Below are 13,851 nucleotides of genomic sequence, written 5' to 3' on the forward strand. Positions count from 1 at the left end.
GCAAGAAAGTTCATAAATAAATAAAGTTCATAATAACAGTCTCTTTCACCAATGGAAATTTTGGCCTCAGTAAGTTGAGGAGACCCTCCCCAATGCACAGTCTTTTTCAGCAACGGGAATTTTGGCCTCAGTTGTGGACATAAGTCGAGGACACAAACACACACACACACACACAGCTTTTTGCGCTTCCCTTCCGCAGCTGGAAGACCTGGAGCTGGCTCTCTCCGACCACATCCAGAGGATCCTGAAGCCCAACTTCGCAGCAGCCTGGGAGGAGGTGGGCGATGACTACGAGAAAGAGGAGACTTTCGCACTCAGCACCATTAAAAGCCTGGAGGGTGAGAGTTTCTGTTTTAAAGTAGCAGTGGGTTTGGGGAAAGACCCTCCCAGCCAAATGGGCACTTTCCACCATCTTTAAAAACATGCCAGGATGCTTGGTTGTCTTGGAGTGCAGCCTAAAGCTAGGGAATTCTGGGGGTTGAAGTCCATCCATCTTAAAGCAGGCCGGTTGGGGAATTCTGGGGGTTGAAGTCCACCCATCTTAAAGCAGACCGGTTGGGGAATTCTGGGGGTTGAAGTCCATCCATCTTAAAGCAGGCCGGTTGGGGAATTCTGGGGGTTGAAGTCCACCCATCTTAAAGCAGGCCGGTTGGGGAATTCTGGGGGTTGAAGTCCACCCATCTTAAAGCAGGCCGGTTGGGGAATTCTGGGGGTTGAAGTCCACCCATCTTAAAGCAGGCCGGTTGGGGAATTCTGGGGGTTGAAGTCCACCCATCTTAAAGCAGGCTGGCTGGGGAATTCTGGGAGTCCATGCACTCATGGGGACCAGACGATGGAACTTCAAATCTGGGTCGTTTATGTACCTTTGCAGGGGAGGGGACTCTTTCGTGACCTTATTGGGTTTATATTTATATTTGATTATTTTTTATGCTATAAGCCACCCAGAGTCAATTTAAAACGAGATGGGCGGCAAATAAATTTAATAAATAAGTAAACTTTGAACAGTCAATCTGTGGTCCTCGGCTTACGACTGCTTGCTTAGTGATTGTTCAAAGTTTATTAATTGATGAAAGAACAGAAGCAACCTAGAACGAAGAAGGAATTCCCTGACAGTGAGGACAATTAACCAGCGGAACAGCTGGCCACCAGAAGTTCTGGGTGCTCCATCCCTGGAGGATTTTAAGTAGAGACTGGGCAGCCATTTGTCTGAAATGCTATAAGGTCTCCTGCCTGAGAAGGGGGCTGGACTAGAAGACCTCCAAGGTCCCTTCCGACTCTGTTATCCTATTCTCAAGGAAGTCCAAGGTGTTCTTTGCAGCTCATGGCAAGGAAAAAGGGGTGTCTTCACCAGCCAATGGACACACACACACACACACACACACACACACACCCCACTTTGCTTCTCAGGGGCTGCTCGCTAAACTCTCCAAAACCTCTGAATCCCCGTGTCTCGAACTCTGGACCAGTGGCAAGACTGACCACCTCTCTTTTCGAAACCCGCCCCCAATGTAGAAGCTGTGAACAACATTGTGAAGTTCCTCGGCATGCAGCCTTGCGAGAGATCGGATAAAGTGCCAGAGAACAAGAATTCCCACACCCTGTACCTGGCAGGTAATTGGGGGGGTTCTGGATACTAAAGCTCCCTGCAGTTACGGTCGGGTTCCCCGTGAAAGTCTCTCCTCTTCCTCCTCCTCCTCCTTCTTCTGTCTCTCATCTCTCTCTCATTCTTTCTTTCTCATCTCTTCCTCATCTTTCTCCTTTCTCTCTCATCTCTCATCTCTTTTTCTCATCTCTCCTTTTTCTCTCATCTTTCTTTCTCATCTTTCTCTCATCTCTCATTCTCATCTTTCATCTTTCTCTCATCTCTCCTCTTTCTCATCTCTCTCTCTCATCTTTTTCTTTCTCATCTCTCATTTTTCTCATCTTTCTTTCTCTCCTTTTTCTCATTTCTCCTTTCTCCTCTCATCTCTCATTCTCATCTCTCTCCTTTCTCCTCTTTCTCCTCTCTCATCTCATCTTTCTCTCTCATTTTTCTTTCTTTCTCATCTTTCTCCTCTCTCTCATTCTCATCTCTCATCTCTTTTTCTCATCTCTCATCTTTCTCTCATCTCTCTCTCATCTTTTTCTTTCTCATCTCTCTCATTTTTCTCTTTTTTCTCATCTCTCTTTTCTCCTTTCTCCTCTCATTCTCATCTCTCTTTCTCCTCTTTCTCATCTCTCTCATCTCATCTCTCACTCTCTCTCTCTCTCTCTCTCTCACACACACACACACACACACACACACACCCCTACCTACCTTTGGTTCAGGAAGAAGGTGCCCAGATCCACCTTTGATGAATTTGGGGGCTTAAAACTGAAGATACCCGTTGCTCACCCCGTTGGGGATCACGCCCACCATGAAGATTTTGTCGGATTGGGAAACGAGGAGTGATGATCTGTTGAAGAGATTTTCCCTGACTCCGGTTTAGGCTAGAGTGCGTTGTTCTGCCGACACTTGAATGAGCAGGATGGAAGGAACTCGGCATTCGAATGGGTTTTAATTTCACACCCGGGCTCTATAAAATCAAGTGACGGGCGCTCCTCTAATATAAACAATATTCTAGTTTTCTCCTGTTCTTTTTTTCGGTGGGGAGGAAAGCCTACCACGTTTTTCTCCTTAAGGAGTTGTTAGAACGTTGTCATCTGTTAAAAAGCGCCTCCCCCTCCCCCCGCTAAGTAATTATAGGCAAATAAGTCTATTTTGTAATTTCTTTAGCTTTATTGCTTCGTAAGTAATTCAAGGTAAAAATATCTTAATACTTCTTCCTCCTACTCCTTTTCCCCGTAACAACCACCCTGCGAGGTGGGCTGGGCTGAGAGACAGGGACTGGCCCAGTCACCCGGCTGGCTTTCGTGGCTGAGGCAGGACTAGAACTCACCGTCTCCCGGTGATTGGCCCAAAGTCACCCAGCCAGCTTTCATGCCTAAGGTGGGACTAGAACTCCCCGTCTCCCAGTGATTGGCTCAGTCACCCAGCTAGCAGAACTAGAACTCCCCATCTCGTGGCAATTGGCAGAAACGTCACTCCACCGGCTTTCATGCCTAAGGCAGAATTAGAACTCAGCGTCTCTTGGTTTCTAGACCTGCACCTTGACCACTACACTATAAGGCCAATTGATGGGTTGATGATTGATTGACGGCTTTGGGAAGGCCATGGAAGGCCCTAACACAGCACCATCTCATTGCTTCTGGATTCTTGAAATCCGGCGTACCTTCTCTCATTTGCTCTCCCCCCCACCTTCCCTTCATCTCCAGGTATGTTCAGAGGTGGCTTAGATGTCCTGGTCAGAGCCCGACTCGCTCTCGGCGATGGCGTCACCATGCAGGTGACCGTCCGGAGCATCGTAGAAACCCCTGTGGATGTCATCTTGGCTTCTGTCGGCTAACCATCATAACCCGTCCAATCCCGAGGTGGTCCCATCCCGAATCCTCTTACGTTCGGCAAGGCGCAACCTGGATCCGCGGCGGTGTATTTCTTTCGTTCGTTCGCCGATTCCCTTCGTTGATTGTTGCTGTCTCAAGGAATTTTGGGCACTCCTCTTGCGTTTCCCCCAAGGCCAGGGAAACTCTTGCCTCACCTTCATTCTGGTTATAAATTATTGCCTCCGTGCCGCCAGTGAGATTAAAAAGAGGCGGGGGGTTCCTTTTTTTTTTTTTTTTAAGAGCAGTTCCCAAAATGGGTTTTTATTGGCCACCAATAAATGGGCTATTTCAGCACTTCCAGATGTTTCCACTGGTCTGAATAATAAAATGCATTTGGTATATCGGTGTGTTTCAACTTTAAAAGGTCTGGACTTCCAATTCCCATAGCTGGCTGGGGGATTCTGGGAACTGAGGTCCAGACCCCTCAAGCTTACTAAATGATGGATCAAAAGCCGCGTTCCCCACCATGAGGAGACACCTTAGGGCAGGGGTAGGCAACCTCGGCTCTTTTATGACTCGTGGACTTCAACTCCCAGAATTCCTGAGGCAGCATGGGGGAACTATGGCCCCCCTCGTGACTTGTGGACTTCAACTCCCAGAATTCCTGAGCCAGCATGGAGGGAACTATGGCCCCCTCATGACTCATGGACTTCAACTCCCAGAATTCCTGAGGCAGCATGGGGGAACTATGGCCCCCCTCGTGACTTGTGGACTTCAACTCCCAGAATTCCTCAGCCAGCATGGGGGAACTATGGCCCCCTCATGACTCATGGACTTCAACTCCCAGAATTCCTGAGGCAGCATGGGGGAACTATGGTCCCCTTCATGACTTGTGGACTTCAACTCCCAGAATTCCTCAGCCAGCATGGGTCAGCTTGGAAACCTCCCTTTCCCCTCAGCATGGCTGGCTCAGGAATTCTGGGACTTGAAGTCCACGAGTCATAAAAGAGCCAAGGTTGCCTAACCCTGCCCCAGCCAGCCAGGAATTCTGGGAGTTGAAGTCCACGAGTCTTAAAAGAGCCTCGGTTGCCGACCCCTGCCCTAAGGTCTCTCCTCATGGTGGGGAACACGGCTTTTGTTCCATCATTTAGTAAGTTTGAGGGGTCTTGACTTCAATTCCCACAATCCAGGTTGCCTACCCCTGCCTTAGGGTGTTTTAGCTTAGAACAAAAGCAAGTAATCCTTGGACTTACGACAATTCATTTAGTGACCGCAGTGATTCACTTAAGGACCCTGGCAGGGAAGGTCATAAAATGGGGCAAAAACTCACTTAAGAAATGTCTCATTGAGCAACGGGAATATTCGGCTCGATTGCAGTCGTAAAACCGAGGACTACCTCATACTGGGGTATTTAAAAAGGCAGCATGGAAAATAATTCATTCTTGCTCTTAACAATCCAAGGTTATCAATGGGAAGCCAATGCCAGGATCCGTGGGAGTAATAAAAAGTCTTTATGTAGCGCACAGCTGGGCTCCAAAATTTACCATTTAAATGGACTGAAAAGGAGATGAGACGACAAAGCTCATCAAAGGTGCCGTACAGCTCATGTAGTGACCCTTCAGTTAACAACGGCACAGGAAAATGACGTTAGGACCGTTTTTTCCACCCTTACGTCCATCCCAGCATCCCCACGTCCGCATGATGAAGCTTCAGATGCTCGGCAACTGACCTGTACCTATGACGGTCGCAGTGTCCCGGGGTCACGTCGATCCCCTTTTGCGACCTTCCGACAAGCAAAGTCGAGGGGGAAGCCATTTTTTTTAAAAAAAATAATCCCATTTATATCCCGCCCTTCTCCGAAGACTCAGGGCGGCTTACAATCTAAGCACAAATTAAATGTGCTTAGCAATAGCCTTCATTCTATGTATATGCCTGCTTATTAGGGCTTTCGCCCCCCCCACAAGCGGCATTATTACAAAGTCAGCTTATTGCCCCCAACAATCTGGGTCCTCATTTTACCTACCTCGGAAGGATGGAAGGCTGAGTCAACCTTGAGCCTGGTGGGATGCAAACCTGCACTAATTGCAGGCAGCTGGTGTTACTTAAGGAGGCATCAGCCCACTGCTCCACCAAGGCTCCACCGTGTTACTAATTAAAGGCCTACAGTGATTCACTTAACAACCGCGGTGGGAAAGGCCGTAAAACCGGGCAGAACTCACAAACGTCTCGCTTAGCGACAGAAATTTTGGGCTCAGTTGTGGTCGTTAAGTCGAGGACTACCTGCACTTGCGCCTTAATGTGAGAAACGGTTGTAAGTCACTTTTTTCCAGTGGCATTGTAACTTGGAACGGTCCCTAAACAAACTATTTTAAGTACTGTATCAGTCCTGATCCTGCTGGACTGTTCTTCATTTCTGCTTGCTTGGCCTATCTCTGGTCTATCTCTCCCTGCATCTTCCAGAGTCAGGATTATTATTATTATTATTTTGGGGGGGGGGGAGGCAGGCTCCCTGCAAATGGCTTCGGGCCCCCTCCCTCCCTATCTCCACCAATCCATGGGCTGGATTCTGTTAGGTTTACTCCCCAAGGCTAGAGATTGTTTCCAAAGGTTGGTTTGACTGCTGTCCGGAGTTTTCATCAGCTCTTCCCACGGCTCTCCTATTGCTCCAGAGTACAAAATTGTCCTAAGAAGAAAAGAGAGATGGTTTCTGTCCGTCTTCTATGTGGCTCAGAAGGAGTTGATGAAGTTTAAGTAGGCATTCAGGAAACCCTGAGGGTCCTCCAGCTGAGGGTAGTGGCTGATGTGATCATCCAGCACTGTCACGGTCGACATGGGGAGCACCTGCCTGTCAAAACACAGCAGAGAATAAGGATAGGAGTGGAGTGGAGTGGAGTGGAAGAGAAGAGAATAAAGAATAGAAGAGAATAAAGAATATAGACTAGAACAGGGGTAGGCAACCTCGGCTCTTTTATGACTCATGGACTTCAACTTCCAGAATTCCTGAGTCAGCTATGCTGACTCAGGAATTCTGGGAGTTGAAGTCCATGAGTCATAAAAGAGCCGAGGTTGCCTACCCCTGGACTAGAATAAAGAATAGAACAGAATAGAATAGAAAATACGGAACAAAACAACAGAACAGAATAGAACTGAACAGACAACAGAGTTGTCTGAAATGGTAAATTTCCTGCCTGAGCAGGGGGGTTGACTAGATGATCTCCGAGGTCCCTTCCAACTTTATTATTACTATGGAATGGAATAAGAATTAGAATAGAAATAGAAATAGAATAGGAATAGAAAATATGGAACGGAACAGAACAACAGCACAGAATAGAACTGAATAGACAAGAGAGTTGTCTGAAATGGTATATTTCCTGCCTGAGCAGGGGGTTGACTAGATGATCTCCGAGGTCCCTTCCAACTTTATTATTATTATGGAATGGAATGGAATAAGAATTAGAATAGAATTAGGAATAGGAATAGGAATAGAAAATATGGAATAGAAAGGAACAGAACAACAGCACAGAATAGAACTGAATAGACAAGAGAGTTGTCTGAAATGGTATATTTCCTGCCTGAGCAGGGGGTTCACTAGATGATCTCCGAGGTCCCTTCCAACTTTATTATTATTATGGAATGGAATGGAATAAGAATTAGAATAGAATTAGAAATACAATAGAATTAGAAATACAATAGAATAGGAATAGGAATAGGAAATATGGAATAGAACAGAACAGAACAGAACAGGAGCTGGAAGTGACCTTGGAGGGGTCACTTCAACAGGGAAGGGACCCAGGGCAGAAAACATCTTGCAGCCGATAAGGCTCCACACCCATTTGCACCGCTCAGGTGACCCTGAGGACACAGACAAGCCTCCAAGTGGCCTCAACGACCCTCTAAATGAATGCAAATGACCAGCTCTCTGCAAGGAGTATAAATCCTTCCCTTCCCCACCATCCAGTCAGAGCTGAGGAAGCTTCTCGGATGAGAAGCGAAACCTCTTCCAAGGGGGGGGGGGGAAAGTCCAGTGGCCTCCTGAAAAAAAGCACCTTTGAAAGCAGGAAACTCCAAACCAGGGGTGTCAAACTCGCAACGTCACGTAACGTGTCACAACGCATCGTAACTTTTTTTTTCCCCCCCCGTTGCCGCCGATGGGGCGGGCGCGTTTTCGCTACGATGCATTCGGCCCGCGGGCTGGCAGTTTTGACACCCCTGCTTTACACCAGCGTGCAAAGACGTCGTTTCGCTTTGGACCAAGAAACAGGACGAAGCCACATTTTTTTGTGGGTGGGTGGGTCCTTGAAATGTGACGGGGAGACCTTCTGCCCCACCCCCAACCAGCTTACTTATAAAGCCGAAGAAATTCCGGGTGAGGATTGACCGGATCCAGTGGTCCATAAATCAGATGCACTGGAAGAGAGGAAGAGCGCCACAACGTTTGACACGAGGACCCAAATGAGAACAAGTGTCCTAAAAAAATGTCCCACTCTTATGACGCCCATCGAAGTTCGGTGCTACTCACAGGGAACCGAGGTGGATCGCAGTGCCCCAACCCAGCGGTCCCTGTGTTGCTTCCGCTGGTGGATATACTGTAAAAGGCTGCAAAGCAAAAATTTAAGGGGTGATCAATTACAGGATAACGAAGCTCGAGGGTTTCAACCTTGGCAACTTTTAAGACTTCTGGACTTCAACTCCCAGAATTCACCAGCCAGCCCTGCAATTTACAACGTTTTTTTCCCACAAACCAGTAACTTCTAGTTCCCCCCTTGCCAAAAAAATTCGCTTAATGATACTGATGTTTGCTTAATGACCCCCACAAAAAAAACACAACAGAAAAATGGATCCAGTCACAGGATGACCCATTGCAGCGGTCACTTCTCGTGACCCTAATTGGCAGGCTCGTTTTCCAGTTTTGACGTTGCGGTGACACGGGCGCAGGAAGATGGGGCTCCCTCTTTCGCGTTCGATTTCACCCCACTGGGTTCCCTGGAAAGGGTTGAAAGTCGCCCCGTAGAGGCAACAAGCAAGGAGGGGACCGCAGGAGGGCGGCGGCCCTTCCGTTTGATCCGAGGAAGCCTTCCAAACCGGCGGGGGAAAGACTGGCTACATTTGTGTAGCCAGTCAGATGCTGCTGACAACGGAAGACAATAAGCACTAACAATCTTTCAGCAATGTGAATGAAACTGGGTGAGACTCTATCCTCTCTTTATGACTCTAAGACTTCTTCCTGGAAAAAACTGTCCAAAGCACCCTCCCCTATGCGTTCCTGGCTGAGGAATTCTGGGAGTTGAAGTCCACAAGTCATCAAAGGGCCAAGTTTGAAGACCCCCTGGACTATTGCTTTAGCTCGTGATGAGACTAGAAATAATACAAAGGAGACATAATTGGCAGGCTCAATTATGGTCGTAAGTGGAGGACTGCCTGTACTGCATTTGGGGATTTAAGGTCCTACCTGTCCACCACAAGATTGCCATCATTTGTTCGCAGGGCTGTCCACATGTCCCACAATTCGGCCTCTGAAGGCTGGGTGTACGGGCCAAAGACTTCAGCAAGGCTGGAGGGATTCAAGGCAAGATGGATCAGCACCGAAGGATTCACACAGTCAAACACACACACGCCAGTCAATCCTCTTGATGAGCGGTTCTCCCACTCAAATTGCTTTCTTTGGCCTTAAATATAATCCAGTTTTTAGGACTCTAGGGAAGATTATTTGAGGACCCCAATTCTATGATGTTTCTCAAACCTAAAACACTTGGAAGACATGGACTCAACTCCCAGAATTCCCCAGCCAGCCTGCTTTAACATTTGTGGACTTCAATTCCCAGAATTCCCCAGCTGGCTTGTTTTAAGATGGCTGGAGTTCAGCTCCCCGAATTGCTTTAAGATGGTTGGACCTCACCTCCCAGAATTCTCTAGCCAGTATGCTTTAAGATAAATGGACTTCACCTCCCAGAATTCCCCAGCTGGCTTGCTTTAAGACAAATGGACTTCAACTCCCAGAATTCTCCAGCCAGTTGGCTTTAAGATGGGTGGACCTCAATTCCCAGAATTCCCCAGCTGGCTTGGGAATTCAGGGATTTGAAGTCCACCTGTCTTCCAAGTTTTTCCAATTTGAGAAACGCTGTTGTGAAAGGGCCCAAACCTAAAGGGTTTAAAATGCAAAACTCACCTTTTGGCGAAGAAAAAATAGTTCATTAGTCGAGTGAGAATGGGCGATAGCAGAGTGCCATCTTTGAGAATCTGAAGAGGAGGAAGAAAAAAGGAAAACCCTGTTCCGGTAGGATACTTGAAATAGTTTGCAGGGGGGGGGGAGAGGAGGAGGAGGAGGAGGAGGAGGAGGAAAGAAAGTTTTGCACTAGCAAAATTGAAGCAAAGCACAGCAGGGTTAGGCAACCTTGTGGACTTCAACTCCCAGAATTCCTGAGCCAGCATGGGGGGACTAGGGCCCCTTCATGACTTGAGGACTTCAACTCCCAGAATTCCTGAGCCAGCATGAGGGAACTATGGCCCCCTCATGACTCGTGGACTTCAACTCCCAGAATTCCTCAGCCAGCATGTGGGAACTATGGCCATGACTTGTGGACTTCAACCCCCAGAATTCCTGAGCCAGCATGGCTCAGCTTGGAAACCTCTCCATTTCTCCTCAGCCTGGCAGACTCAGGAATTCTGGGAGTTGAAGTCCACGAGTCATAAAAGAGCCATGTTTGCCTACCCCTGGGCTAGCTGAAAAAAAAATTGCTTTCCAAATTTAAAACCCCTATTGCAGTGCAAATGAAGATCCTTTCATCTGGCTCCAGGATGCGGCGTGATTTCCGCAAGAGGTCCAGGATCTCCAAATATCAAAGAGAACGATCACGAAGCAGAGGCTTTCCTGGTGAGACCAGTTCAGTTCAGAAGGAAAGAGTATGCAGGTAGTTCTTGGCTTAACGACCACAACTGAGGGCCAAATTTCTGCTGCTAAGCAAGACACTTTGCAAAGTGAGCTTTGCCCTATTTGACGACGGCCGTTAAGCGAACCAATGCAATCCTTGAGTATTTATTTATTTATTTATTTATTTAATAATATTTATATACCGGCCTTCTCCCGAAGGACTCAGGGCGGTGAACAGGGCGAGAATAAAAATACAAAGTTACAAATTTGGCTTCCCTTCGGCTTGTCTGGGCTCCTTTTGTGGTAGCGAAATCCAGGACCACCTGGATTAAATAAATTTAACCGATTAATCTTTTAAGAAGCAGCCTTGGTGTGAAAGAAAAGATTGGGGAGCATATTCAGGAAGTGAAAAATTAGCTTATTGCAACTCCTATTGCAACTTTAATTTCTTTCTTCCTACGCAGTCTCTCTCTTTCTAGGTGTTTCTACTTAATCTGTTTTTTTTTTTAAAAAATTAAAATAAAACCCTGCTGTTGCAAGGAAGGGACTTTGCTACCAAAGCTTAAGCAGACATAACACAGACGGAATATTTATTTCTTGGCTTACGGGATGATTCCCCCCCCCCAAAAAAAGAGCAAAAAATGATCTCCCAGCCCAGTTTTTCAGAAGATTCTTCAACTAAACGTGCCATTTTTTTCCCCTGCAAGAACAAATTACCTTCTGGATGAACCTGGGATAATGGACTTCTGGAAAGATGCCTGAAAAAAAAAATTTAAGACAGGGGTGGAAGTCAGATATTTGCTCCTACGGTTTTCCACGTGTCACGAACGCAATTTTTTACCCAGGGGGTTAACGCTGAGATCAAGTGTGCCAGGAGACTTGGCCAAAACAGGTGAGTGATCAAAGGGCATCTCCTAGGTTTTAAATTGCACCGAATCCTAAAGCTGGAAGGGACCTCAGAGGTCTTCTAGTCCAACCCCCAAAGCAGGAGAACTTATACCATCCTGGACAGATGGCTTTTGATTCAGAAGAGAGGATTCGGAATGGAGATGGAAAGGGACCTTGGAGGTCTTCTAGTCTAACCCCATGGTTCAAGCAGGAGACCCTCTCCCCATTTCAGACAAAGGGCTGTCCAATCTCTTCTTGAAAGCCTCCAGTGATGGAGCACCCACAACTTCTGGAGGCAAGCCGTTCCACTGGTTAATTGTTCTCAATGTCAGGAAATTTCTCCTTAGTTCCAGGTTGCTTCTCTCCTTCCTTATCTTCAAAACCTCCAGGAATGCAGCACCCACAACTCAACGAGGCAAACCGTTGATTTTCCCCACGGATTCCCTTCTTACATCCCGAGTTAACTTTTCAACAGGACTTCTCCCGCCAATGACTTACCTCCATTCGACAGACACAAGCTGTTGATCAGGATGCATCCCGTTTTATTGTGTTCGTACCTGAAAACGGGAAAGCGGAGTAAAGTACAGCGAAACGTAACTCAGTTCAAGAGGTGTTTTTTTTTTTTAGAAACCGCTTTTGCAATTTGGAGGAGGGCTTTTGGCAAGGCAGAGAAGCTGTGTGGCGGTATAACCAAGCTCTCCAGCTCCGCGGCGGCGCAATTTGTGACATCCGCGTGGGTTCGGGACTCCAGCAAGCGGCGAGGCAGGGCCGCATCCGCTTGTGAGAGAAGCGGGGACTTGGCAGGGTAGGGGAGAGGTGGTCCGGGCGCTTGTCCGCCCGACTGGACAAAAGCTCCGGCACTCAAGGCTGTGCCACAAAGCCTGGGCCCTTTGGGGCTCTCAGGGCGTAGCGCCAAAGTAGCGTGTTGCAGCCTCTCTGTGGGCGTTGGCGCTGCGATGCTGCAACCTCTGTAACTTTGGGACCCGCTCGTAAGTACTTTTGGCGAGGATGTCGTAACTTCGAACGTTTGCTAAGGGAACGTTCGTAACTCGAGGACTACCCGTAGAGCAATTTGCTTAACAACCGGGGGGGAAAAACAGCCGTCAAGTCGGGCACGACTCTGCTCCCAGTTGTGGCCGTGTACAGCGAGGACTTCCCGTCGTTTGCCGAGAAGCGCCTAAATCCAAACGGGGAGTTTCCGCCCACCTGTACAGCAGTTCTTGTGCCACGGTGTCTCCGTAGTCGTGAGAAAGGAGGTTGATCCGTTGGTTCAGAAGTCCCAGGTGGCGCAACAGGCCTTCCACGATGCTGGCTTGTTCGAAGATGGAGTACGCATGAGGCCGCTGTTTGCAGTGTGAGAAAGAGAGAGGTGAGCACCGAATTCAAATCAAGCCCTTCAGCGCCAAATGTCTACCTGAGCCCGACTTTTCAGGTTACGACCGAGCCAACTGCAGATCTACTGCAGGTGAAGCAGACACGGGCCGGGTCAAGTTGGAAGCAGTGACCACACCGAGACACCACACTTTGTGCGTAAAGCGTTGTAAAGGGCTATTAACACTTCCCGTGTCCTTGATTCTACCCCTCCGTTAATGCTAATGACATTGTTTGGAAAAAGGAAGTTACGGAATAAACCACCCAGCCTCCTTCAAAACGTACTCACAGGTTTATCGCTGAAGCCAAACCCCACAAAATCCAGCGCAATCACGCGATGGAATCGCTGTGTGAGCGCTTCCCAAATCTGCAGGTGAGGCAAGAAAAGAGGATGGTTGCCGTGAGTTCCTACGATTGCAAGCCAGCCTCCCCACCGTCACCATGTCCGTTACCTCCTCACCTTGTACCAGTCGTAACTCGAGGTCGGAAAGCCGTGCAAGAGGACCACAATGTCCGAACTCCCGACGGCGCCGGGGGAATCTTAAGGGCAGAGAGGAACAACCGCTCAGAGGTTTGGCTTTGCCAAAATTTTATTATTATTCTTAGCAGATGAGCAAAAAGGAGAGCAGCCTCCGGAAGGTTGAATATGCCTGCATGAGGCCTCGTGTGCATGTCAGAACGGGTCGAGCTTTCCAACATTGGGGGACACCGTCGGTCGACGTCCCGCACCCGGCATGATGCTCTTAAATTTGCAAAAAAGGAAGCCAGGCCCCTTGTGTTTAAAAGAACCATTTGAATTCTGGCCGAGTTCCCTCCCAAGGCTATCGCTGGATAACTAGCCAGACATTAAGCCACAAACTAGCCTCGACTAGCTAACATTTACCACCTTTATAAGATGCCACTTTGCTTCTGCCTCAAGCCCTTAAGTCACTCCATATCATAACATTTCAAGAACCACCTCTTTCTAAACGACCAAAATAATAATAATAATAATAATAATAATAATAATAATAATAATAATAATAATGATGACGACGACGTGGAAAAAGTTGTCAAGAATGAGAGGGTGAAGATCTTGTGGGACTTCCGAATACAGACAGATCGCCATTTGGAATGCAACATGCCAGATATCGCAGTCCTAGAGAACCGAAGCGTACGGCTCATTGATATCGCTGTAGCCGGAGATGCCAGAGTCGAAGAAAAAGAAGTGGAAAAAATTACGAAATACCGCAACCTGGCCATCGAAACTGCGCGATTATGGATGAAACGTGTAACAGTGACACCCATTGTCATTGGGGCACTGGGAACTAGGTCCAAAAACT

The 13,851-nt window shown here is 47.8% G+C and overlaps 3 protein-coding genes across 8 annotated transcripts in view; 1 reads left to right on the top strand and 2 right to left on the bottom strand.

Moving 5' to 3' along the window:
- Positions 1–3,801, top strand: part of COPG2 (COPI coat complex subunit gamma 2) — a 38,965-nt gene extending 35,164 nt beyond the window's left edge. For all 3 annotated transcript variants that reach the window (XM_083366098.1, XM_083366096.1, XM_083366097.1), the window contains exons 22-24: positions 200–338; positions 1,513–1,611; positions 3,295–3,801. In XM_083366098.1, the coding sequence (XP_083222224.1) occupies positions 200–338; positions 1,513–1,611; positions 3,295–3,425 (369 nt within the window). In that variant the 3' untranslated portion in view covers positions 3,426–3,801. The remainder of the gene's footprint in view (positions 1–199; positions 339–1,512; positions 1,612–3,294) is intronic.
- The window catches only part of KLHDC10 (kelch domain containing 10), a 331,421-nt gene that overhangs the window by 140,983 nt on the left and 176,587 nt on the right, over positions 1–13,851 (bottom strand). The gene's annotated exons all lie outside the window — the stretch shown is intronic.
- Positions 1–13,851, bottom strand: part of MEST (mesoderm specific transcript) — a 64,701-nt gene that overhangs the window by 45,948 nt on the left and 4,902 nt on the right. For 2 of the 4 annotated variants that reach the window (XM_083366136.1, XM_083366133.1), the window contains exons 3-12: positions 12,990–13,069; positions 12,819–12,896; positions 12,365–12,501; positions 11,657–11,715; positions 10,988–11,028; positions 9,569–9,639; positions 8,852–8,953; positions 7,922–7,998; positions 7,746–7,809; positions 5,533–6,085 (exon numbers count right to left, since the gene is read on the bottom strand). In XM_083366136.1, coding sequence (XP_083222262.1) covers positions 5,941–6,085; positions 7,746–7,809; positions 7,922–7,998; positions 8,852–8,953; positions 9,569–9,639; positions 10,988–11,028; positions 11,657–11,715; positions 12,365–12,501; positions 12,819–12,896; positions 12,990–13,069 — 854 coding nt within the window. In that variant the 3' untranslated portion in view covers positions 5,533–5,940. Of the gene's footprint in view, positions 1–4,547; positions 6,248–7,745; positions 7,810–7,921; positions 7,999–8,851; positions 8,954–9,568; positions 9,640–10,987; positions 11,029–11,656; positions 11,716–12,364; positions 12,502–12,818; positions 12,897–12,989; positions 13,070–13,851 lie in introns of those variants that run through there. The other 2 variants (XM_083366135.1, XM_083366134.1) reach the window with 2 other exon arrangements.

This window comes from Vipera ursinii, assembly GCF_947247035.1.
Source record: "Vipera ursinii genome assembly, chromosome: 6".
In the NCBI taxonomy this organism is placed as follows: domain Eukaryota; kingdom Metazoa; phylum Chordata; class Lepidosauria; order Squamata; family Viperidae; genus Vipera; species Vipera ursinii.